At 47.8% G+C, this 10,242-nt stretch overlaps 1 protein-coding gene across 1 annotated transcript; it reads right to left on the reverse strand.

Annotated features, from left to right (window-relative positions):
• Positions 1 to 1,204: 1,204 nt before the first annotated feature.
• LOC310712924 (cytochrome P450 2C31-like) lies at positions 1,205 to 3,739 on the reverse strand. Its single transcript, XM_083516387.1, has 3 exons — positions 3,498 to 3,739; positions 2,249 to 2,390; positions 1,205 to 1,560 (listed from the first exon to the last, which is right to left on the reverse strand). The coding sequence occupies exons 1-3, from the start codon at positions 3,648 to 3,650 to the stop codon at positions 1,364 to 1,366; spliced, it is 492 nt and encodes a 163-aa protein (XP_083372513.1). The 5' UTR covers positions 3,651 to 3,739; the 3' UTR covers positions 1,205 to 1,363.
• Between the last annotated feature and the right edge of the window lie 6,503 nt (positions 3,740 to 10,242).

A 10,242-nucleotide genomic window follows, 5' to 3' on the forward strand; every position in this document is an offset into this window, starting at 1 on the left:
GAGTCTGTTCCCAGCAATAGCAGTACCTCTGGGTTCAGCGCGCAGAGGCGACTCTAGAGGACTGTATCCAGTGAGGTCATACCAGGCACAGAGCTTCTGAGCCTTACTGAAATTCAAGGCCAGCCTTTTCTCCCCGAGGCCCAGGATCTCCAGGATGTTGTTGTTTGCAGATCATAGAATCATAGAATCCTAGAGTTGGAAGAGACCACAAGGGCCATCGAGTCCAACCCCCTGCCAAGCAGGAAACACCATCAGAGCACTCCTGACATATGGTTGTCAAGCCTCTGCTTAAAGACCTCCAAAGTAGGAGACTCCACCACACTCCTTGGCAGCAAATTCCACTGTCGAACAGCTCTTACTGTCAGGAAGTTCTTCCTAACGTTTAGGTGGAATCTTCTTTCTTGTAGTTTGGATCCATTGCTCCGTGTCTGCTTCTCTGGAGCAGCAGAAAACAACCTTTCTCCCTCCTCTATGTGACATCCTTTTATATATTTGAACATGGCTATCATATCACCCCTTAACCTCCTCTTCTCCAGGCTAAACATGCCCAGCTCCCTTAGCCGTTCCTCATAAGGCATCGTTTCCAGGCCTTTGACCATTTTGGTTGCCCTCCTCTGGACACGTTCCAGTTTGTCAGTGTCCTTCTTGAACTGTGGGGCCCAGAACTGGACACAGTACTCCAGGTGAGGTCTGACCAGAGCAGAATACAGTGGCACTATTACTTCCCTTGATCTAGATGCTATACTCCTATTAATGCAGCCCAGAATTGCATTGGCTTTTTTAGCTGCCGCGTCCTTTCCCACTGATGAGGGATTGCTTTTAGGCAATTAGGGGAAATCTGAACTCTCCACTTAGTCCTTTGGGTGCTGCAAACTGACAACTCCTTCTTCCTCTAGATGCTTCCTCCTTCTGCTTCCTCTACATCTGGGCCACTGTAGATTTTGAACTCATGGTGATGTGAATACCTGGCTATTGTTTGGAAAGCAGACGCGCACACCTCTATCTCTAAGGTCTTATCCAAACTTACCTTTCCTCCGCTCTTTCCAGACACGGTACATGTTCCATGTCTGAATGTTGTGTTCTTGTTCTTCATGTTGTTGTTGCTGCTCGGGAACTTTCCGTGTGAAAAACCACTCTTTAAAGCTCAATTGGAGCAAATGGCAACCCACAGAAAACCCAAATGGATGTTTTCTCCAACTGAGCGGCAAAGAGCAGGTTTTTGTGCAGCAAAGAGCGACAAAACCCAAACATGGAGCTTCTAAACGCAGACGTTTGTCTGGAAAGAGTGGGGCAAAAGCGAAGTGTGGACAAGCCCTAAGCTGCAGGCGTAAATCTGAACTAATATTTCTGTTAGCCACACGACTCACTTTACCTTGGGAATGGTGAACCCTCGGAAATGTGCTTCCTGGGTGACCATATGAGGAGCTGCCACTGGTGAGAGGTCTAGAAACCGCTGGATCTCACTGATGAAGGCTTCTGTGTAGGGCATCTGATTCCGGTCCTCATAGGAGGGGCTGCGGTTCCTCCCGATGACCCACTCTATCTCCTCTTGGATGTTTGCTATAAACAATACAGTGGGATTAGAGCTAACAGGCCATAGGAATTGTTAGGTATAATTATAGGAGGGGGAAACATGGCTCAGTAGTTTAGAGGTTTGTAAAACCCTCATCAATTTAATATCAAGGCAGCATAGAAAGTATGAGGAAGATGGACCTCCCTGCTTTGCATGTAGAAGGCTTGTTCTCTGGCTTCTCCAGTTACCAGAAGAATGTAGGAGGAGATGGAAAGGACCATTCTTGCACGCAGTCAGGGAACAGGAGAGGCCTACAGACAGTTGCACATGGCAAAGGAAGACGTGCTCTGCAGCAGTGTGGAGGCAGGGGAAGTACAGGAGTGGAAGGTTGCCCTCAGTGCTATTTTTATAGGAAAAAAGGTGCCGGAACTCAGCTTGTTCTCTTAGAATGGCAATGGCAGCCACCTGAAGTGCCAGAACGGAGTTCCTGTGAGTTCCCCCTGGAATAAAAACCCTGGTTGCCCACCTCCAATATTTTCTTCAAGTTGGTTCCTATAAGTCCCAGTGTGATCAAAGGAAGGAACTAGGGTTCTGACCCAGTTGAAGGGAGAAGATCCCATCAGTTAGGGCTGGAAAAAGAGAGTCCTGGTTTGTTTAGCAAGGGAGGAACCCATCAGCCATCCACACAGACAGGAAACAAGAGTGAGCGCGACAGATTTGACTTTGCTTTTTTACCTTGCATTTCTGGGTATCGGAGGAGGACAAGAAGCCCCTGTCTGATGGTGTTGCTGGTTGTATCTGTCCCTGCAAAGAACAGGTTGAGAACTGTAGCAACCAAGTTTTCATGAATGAATTCTGAAGCTGGGTTTGTTTTCTCCTGACACAGAAAGAAGAAGAAGAAAAGAGCAATGTTATCAAACCTGGGGCTAATTTGTACATCTACAGCATGGTTTTATGGAAAGCTGGCTGGCAAGATTTCAAAGTATCACAGGATAGTCTGATAAAAAATAACGCTGAATTACAGAGGTATGAGAAGCAGCATCCTGCTGGCCCATCAAGTCCAGCATCTCACAATGACCAAACAGATGCCATGTGATGGCCTGGGAATCTGATTCAGAGGCTGAACCTGAGGAATCCCAGCCTGCACAGGAGTCCCTGCCTCCAGATGAATCCACTCTGGCTCCGAAGGTGATTGAGGACCCATTGCCTACAGGTGCGCCTCTCCCAGCCCTGTCAGGGGAAGATGAGCCTCCACCTGTGTCCAGTAACCCTCCAGCCTCTCCTGAGCTGCAGAGGCTCAGGCCAGAGAGGCGGAGGGAACTGGGTTCTCTCAGGAGGAGTGCTCGCCTTAAGGCCAGGAGAGGCGGGTCACCTGTGGGCCGGGACCGCCCCTGGCCTTAAAGAAGATAAAGGCCAGGCAGCCCGGTCCCAGGTTGCAGGAGCAACGTCGTTGGAAACCTGTTTCAGCCAGCACCCAGACCTGTTCTTCCAGAGTTCCCGACCTTGCCCGGCCCCTCGCTTTGGACCTCGCTTCGCCCTTGGTGGACAGTCTCCAGACCCTCGACCCAGGACCGGACTCTGAACACGCCTCACGGTAACCTCCCCCCGGGACCAGCACAAGCTCGGGAACCAGGTGAAACTACAACAAGTGGAGAACTGTGCAGGTAGAACCTAGCCATTGAGCAGGGAAGGTGTTAATTCAAAGAGTGGTGGCAAGTGGACTCGATGGCCCTTGTGGTCTCTTCCAACTCTATGATTCTATGATTCTAAGTGTTTGAGGGCATATCTAGCATGTTGTGCTGGTTCCCCAGTTGTGTCTTCTACAAAAGAAATGAGAGCTAGGGAGAGCTTGGCAGAACCTAGGGAATCATGGAATTGTAGGTTGGAAGAGACCACAAAGGTCCTCGAGTCACAGGGGAGATGAGGAAGACACAGCAATGTCATAAAACAATAGTGTTAGCATACAAATCCCAAATGCTGCTACCTGCTCCATTTTGGCCAGGAAGCAGTCAATGAAGTCCCGAGGACAATTTAGATCGAAGGACTCTTTGTGCATCTCGATCCTCTGAGAGATGAAGTGTGTTAACTTCTTCATGTACCTGGGCAATTCTTGCTGAGGCCCAGGCAGGATTCGCATTAAGCTTGGGAAAAAATTGCAGATCTGTGAAGGAAAAGGACATGTAGCCTCATCAAGACCTACCCTTCCTTATTGCCATGCACCCCATGGTCTGGACCTTAATATTCAGCTCCTGAACCATGTCCCATCCTCCAGAAGCAAACTGAGCAATTAGGTTTATGAGAAATAGAGGCAGAGGCAGCTGAGGGCATGAACCAGCTAACACTCTTCCTTCCTGTGGTTATACAGGAAGCAGCCTGTGACACCCAAGAGACCTCCCACCACTTCCTTACCTGTAACCAGGTGGACAACATAATTGATGAGGCTTTCTTAATCGTGTCAAGTAAAAAGATGAAGTCCTTGTCCTCATATTCAAACCGGTTACCAAAAACAATGGAGCAGATAACGTTAGAGGCGGCATGACTGAGGTGAATGGTTGGATCAAACGGGTGCCCTGCGGAGGGGGAAAGGAGTTTTCACATAATGGGCTGAAAATTTCCATTCTTTCCTATGCAATCATTTCTGATCTGTGATTTGTCCAGTGTCTCTGGCCCCCACCCCTCCATAGTTTCTTCTTGAAATGGCTGCTGCTAACCAGCAAAAGAGAGTCAAAGCAAAAGCGGATTTGTCCAATCCTTACTACTCTCTGATTTATCCAACCGCTCTCCCTCCCTCCATGCATGGTTTCTGCTGGAACATGGCTGCTGCAGAGTGGGCAAACTCGGGCTGTTCAGATATCTGCAGCTGTGCCGTACATAGCAAGGTTGTGAGATAACCAGCCTCATATAACCAACATGATTAAGTCTAATTAACACATGAAGGGCTTAAGACCATAGAGTAAGCTGTCCTGTCAGGCTTACCTCACCCTGGTATCCTTCAAGTGTAATGGAGAAAATGATCTTGTAGCTAGTCTTGAAACACCTTAGTTTATTGTTGTTTCAAGCATCATGGTCATGGTGACTAGTCTTAAAATAAGAGTCAATGGCCGGTTTGGTTGATTTCTTTATGTGAAAAGGGTGGGGCACCATCTTGGTCTTTTAGTCATGTGTCAGAATGTCTTGGGGTGGTAATGCTCATGAGGATGAGCTCCTCAGAAAAACAGTGTTGGTTTTTGAAATATACTCAGAGTCGCAAAGTGATTTCATGCTCTTTATTCAGCTCATAGTGGTGAGGAGGAATGAATGAATGTCCCCTCACAGTATCTGCTTTATATACATTATTTACACAATGGGCTGCACATGATTGGCTAATCCCGGAATTCTACTGTAAGCCAATCAGGTTGTGGATTCACTTCTATCTGGAGCAGGATTGGGTGGTTCCTGCCAACCAATCATACTGCTGCATTGTTCTAGGACCAATCAGACTGCTGCATTCTGAATCCTATTGTTCTAGGACCAATCAGACTGCTGCAATTTGGATCCTATTGTTCTAGGACCAATCAGACTGCTGCAGTTTGGATCCTATTCAACTCAGTACATAACAGTTTTGCTATGGTTCTATTCCTTTCCTTCCTCTGAAATTTGTGAACTGCCCCCACCCCTTGCCTTGAGGTGGGAACGGAGACTGGGGATATGGAAGGTGGCCAGGGAACTGGGTGTGAGGTGACAGGAAAAGGGTGACTTCAGCAAGGGTTGCTGGGAAGAAGAAGGAAGAAGAAAGACTGGGATCCATCTTGGGCAGGATCCTCTTGAAGGATCATGCTGCAAGATCTGGACTTCCTTAAAGCTACAATGGTCTCCGCCATGTCTCAATTCTCCAAAGGAACACAGACCCTGAGTCTTAACTGAAATCTATCTAGTCTGTGTGTACACACGAACATTCTGCACCTAAAAACTCAACTCAGTTAAAAATCATGAATGGGCTTTTTAGTAGGGTTGCCATATTCCCAAAAGATCCAGACAAAGTTGTTGAGTTTTGGGGAACATCTCCCCCAAAATATTAAGTTTGGGGGCTTTTTGGTAATTTTTATGGATTTTTTTAATTACCCCTCCCTTGCCATCATAGCTGTCAACTTTTGCCTTTTCTTGCAAGGAATCCTATTCGGCATAAGGGAATTTCCCTTAAAAAAGGGAAACGTTGACAGCTGTGCCTTGCCATATACCTGGGTTTTCCCAGACATTTTGCCAATTCGCCAAAAATCTGCCTAGACGCCACTCTGCTGCCCAAATCCCAGTTGTGTCTGGGAAAATACAGGTGTATGGCAGCCCTAACTTTAGGAAGATGGAAGGACATTCAGCAAAAGAATCAAAAGGCATGTATCTGGGAGATTCGCCAAATCTGAACAGAATTCCATTTTGTTTTCTTAGAAAAAAGAGCACTCCTTCTCTTGGCTACTGTGGCAATATTAAACCTTTTCAGCCTGTTGAGGGAAAGCATAGACGAGTGGCAAGAACATTCACCTTCCATTTTCCGCAGCACTTGCACAAGGAATTGGGCCTCCTCCTGGATCCGCTCGTCGATGGACCTCTTCCCCATCCCAAAGTTCCGCAGTGTTAGAAGGGAGAAGCGACGAAGCTGCCTCCAACGTTCTCCGTTGGTTGGAACCACTCCTGGAAATGGAGAGACGCTCCACAAATCAGAGAAGGCAACACGGAAAACACCAGAAGAGAAAAATGACAGAATGAAAGGAGTAGCAGAGCAGTAAAATAATAGAAATAGAAATAAAGGTATCTGAAGAAGTGTGCATGCACACGAAAGCTCATACCAAGAACTAACTTAGTTGGTCTTTAAGGTGCTACTGGAAGGATTTTTTTTATTTAGAAATAAAGGAGGTGAAAGTGAAGCAGGGGTAGATTAAGAATGGAACGAGTTGGGAGATGTTTGGCCTTGGAAACCTTTTCCTGTTGTCCATCCGTCTCCTGGTTGCAGCTCCACCCACCAGTGTCGTGAACATCCTTGGAAAGTCCCCCCTATGGGGGAATGCAGTTTTCAGGCTGAAAAGAGCTCCCAATTCAGGGTCCCGGGACCCCTGGAGGTCTGTGGAACGTACCCAGGGAGACTGCGGCCCCATCCCTTGCCTTCCCCCAAACTAATTTAATGCCATTTTTGCATGGTATCATAACAGATTTTATGGACTGTTTTAGCGCTGCGCAATTTTTCAGTTTATTGGCCAAAATCAGTTTTGAAATCACACTGCAATCATGATTTTGACCCAGCAATGCACAGCAATATACCGATAACGCTGCTAATCTTAGTTGCCTCACACTGAGGGAAAACAAGGCAGGCTATTGCAAAGCTCTCCCTTCCCCTCACACTGATGGAGAACAGGGCAGCTGATCGCCTTCACTTCAAGGCACCATGGCACTACCAGAAGGCAGAGCAACTTTTCTCTGCCAGCAGGAAAGCAGCAGCAGCCACAGAGGATGTGCTTCTTCACTAGCTTCCCGCTGACAGAGGCTTGGTGCACTCATAGAATCATAGAATCCTAGAGTTGGAAGAGACCACAAGGGCCATCGAGTCCAACCCCCTGCCAAGCAGGAAACACCATCAGAGCACTCCTGACATATGGTTGTCAAGCCTCTGCTGAAAGACCTCCAAAGGAGGAGACTCCACCACACTCCTTGGCAGCAAATTCCACTGTCGAACAGCTCTTACTGTCAGGAAGTTCTTCCTAATGTTTGGGTGGAATCTTCTTTCTTGTAGTTTGGATCCATTGCTCCGTGTCCGCTTCTCTGGAGCAGCAGAAAACAACCTTTCTCCCTCCTCTATGTGACATCCTTTTATATATTGGAACATGGCTATCATATCACCCCTTAACCTCCTCTTCTCCAGGCTAAACATGCCCAGCTCCCTTAGCCGTTCCTCATAAGGCATCGTTTCCAGGCCTTTGACCATTTTGGTTGCCCTCCTCTGGACACGTTCCAGTTTGTCAGTGTCCTTCTTGAACTGTGGTGCCCAGAACCACTCATCCGATCCTTCCATCATCCCCACGCCTGTTCTCCAATTTCAGACATCGTGATATATCAGAATTTTGCAGTCTTTAGTTCCTAGTTTATCATGATGTTGAAAACCAGATATCGCTCAGTCCTAGTCTGTTTTTAGTATACCTAAAATGCTTTGAAGGTCCCAGGCCACAGAGAGGTTAGGCTGGCCTCAACTAGAGCCAGGGCTTTTTCGGCTGTAGCTCCGATCTGGTGGAACGCTCTGTCACAAGAGACCAGGGCCCTGCGGGACTTGACATCTTTCCGCAGGGCCTGCAAGACAGAGCTGTCCCACCAGGCCTTTGGCCAAGGCACAGCCTGACTCCCTCCTTTAGCAATCCTCACTGAACTTCTAGCCAAATGGTTGCCATTAATTTGATTGGAATTAATTTTATAATGAAATGATTTTAGAATGTTTTATCATTTTACTGTTGTTAGCCGCTCTGAGCCCAGCTTCGGCTGGGGAGGGTGGGATATAAATAAAAAATTATTATTATTATTATTATTATTATTATTATTATTATTATTATTATTAGTTTATTAGGCTAGGCTACCCCACATTTTGTTCAAAAGATTGCTTTGCACAGGTAACTACCATAGACTTATCAAAATTTTCAAAAGTAGGGGCTTCGTAGCTTGGCTTTTGAAAAACAGGTGTTCCTTGTTGTTGTTGTTTAGTCGTTTCCGACTCTTCGTGACCCCCTGGACCAGAGCATGCCAGGCATTCCTATCTTCCACTGCCTCCCGCAATTTGGTCAAACTCCTGGATCACTGCCTTGCCCTTCATGGATCACTGCCTTGCCGTGGCGAAGGAGCTTGAATAACTCAGAGAAGCTATGAGCTATGCCGTGCAGGGCCACCCAAGATGGACAGGTCATAGTGGAGAGTTTTGACCAAACGTGATCCACCTGGAGCAGGAACCGGCAAGCCACTCCAGTATCCCTGCCAAGAAAACTCCATGGTGTTCCTTAGGAATTAGGTAATTAGGAAGCACTGTCATAGAAGACCTAAAAAATCTTTGGATTTCTGTCATCCAGAGGAAATCAAGTTTTGTAGTGCTACCCCTGGAGATGGCACAACGGAACAAGACAAATTCATGCCTGCACCTCTCTTCAGAGAGCTCGTGATTCTTTAAGCCTCGCCCTTGTCTCCCATCACTCCCGGCACATTCACAAAGCCGGAAAGGGATAACAGGAAGAAAAGGAACATAGAAATCTTCCTTAGATACATAGAGTTGGAAGGGATCCCCCTGGTCTTCTGGAACAACCCTCAGCAATGCAGGAATGCCTTCCACCGGGTCAGACCTCCTGGTCCATCTAACTCAGCAAACTGACTGGCAGCTGCTCTCCAGGGTCTCGTGCAAACGCCAAAGACTGCAGTTGGGACATTCTGCATGCAAAAGCAGGTACTCCACCACAGCCCTTCCTGAACTACCCTGAGGTTTAGGGGTATAGAGTGGTATACAGATTGATTAATCACCATATTTTTGCTTTATAAGACGCACCAGACCATAAGACGCACCTAGTTTTTGGAAGAGGAAAACGGGGGGGGGGGGGAATTCTGAATCCCATAAGCCAGGACAGCAAGCGGGATCGCTGCGCAGCGATCCTGCTTGCTGTCCTGGCTTATGGGATAGCCGCACACAACCTCTCCCGGGCAAGGGGAGCCTTCATCCCCTGTCTGGGAGAGGCTGCGTGTGGCTAAGGCTCCCCCAAGAGCCGCACTCCCTTTAAAGAGCGCATGGAGCGTGTGTGTGTGCGGCTCTTGGGGGCTTTTCCTCAAGGAGGGAGAAGGGCAGCCCTTCTCCCTCCTGGGGGAAAAGCCCCCAAGGAGCACACACTCCACACGGCTCTTTAAAGGGAGCGCTGAGCAGAGCCTCCCGCCTGCATTTACTCCATAAGACGCACACACATTTCCCCCTACTTTTTAGGAGGGGAAAGGCGCATCTTATAGAGCGAAAAATATGGTAATTAATTAGTTAATTAAAAGCCTTCCTCTAACATTGCAAGGCAAATTTCTGTTTGCATGCTGCCACTCACCGTATTTTGTCAAGGTTTCATCCAAGACCGGTATTGGTCCCCTTCCTCCAAATGTTTCTGCATTATCAACAAGCGCTTCCTTGATGACTTTATAACCGCACAGCACCACAATTGGCCGGGAGCCCATGTAGACAGTGAAGACTGGACCATACTGCTCCCGGAGCTGCCAAGAGACAAAGAACACACCTGATACTTGAAGGGAAAGCGACAGCGTGAAAGGGTGTGATTCAGCGGAAGACCACGAGCTTTCCATGCAGAAGGAGCCAGGTCCAGTCCCTGCCATCTAAAGCCCTGGAGAGCTACTGCCGGACAGTGCAGAGCAGAAAAAAACATGATTAGATGGATCAATAGTCTGAATCTGTATAAGGCAGTTTCCTCTTTTTCTGCAGTAATAAATCAAGAGACCAATCAATCAATCAATCACACCTCAGGACGGGGATCCCTGCATGGGGGCATCTGGTTCGCACCCCCTCAAAATTGTGAGCCTTGGGCCATGGCCCCCTTGTTTCCCCCCAACACTACGCAGCAGAGACCCACACTCACCTTCTGAAAAGACGCGATGATGTTCCAAATATTCAACTGGAGCAAATTGCCCACCAAAGGCAATGGGGTGGGGCCCGGGGGCAGTTTGCCCTTTGTGGCACCTCTCTTCCG

Source organism: Podarcis liolepis (genome assembly GCF_965112155.1).
Source record: "Podarcis liolepis genome assembly, chromosome: 7".
Classification (NCBI taxonomy): domain Eukaryota; kingdom Metazoa; phylum Chordata; class Lepidosauria; order Squamata; family Lacertidae; genus Podarcis; species Podarcis liolepis.

What these genes read in the sequence shown, in the direction of transcription:
- LOC310712924 (XM_083516387.1), bottom strand. Translation starts at nt 3,650, where the DNA reads ATGCGAATCCTGCCTGGGCCTCAGCAAGAATTGCCCAGGTACATGAAG. An exon ending in TCCTGGCCAAAATGGAGCAG is followed by an intron (nt 2,391 to 3,497) that starts GTAGCAGCATTT and finishes TTTCTGTGTCAG; the next exon opens with GAGAAAACAAACCCAGCTTC. An exon ending in CCGATACCCAGAAATGCAAG is followed by an intron (nt 1,561 to 2,248) that starts GTAAAAAAGCAA and finishes TATTGTTTATAG; the next exon opens with CAAACATCCAAGAGGAGATA.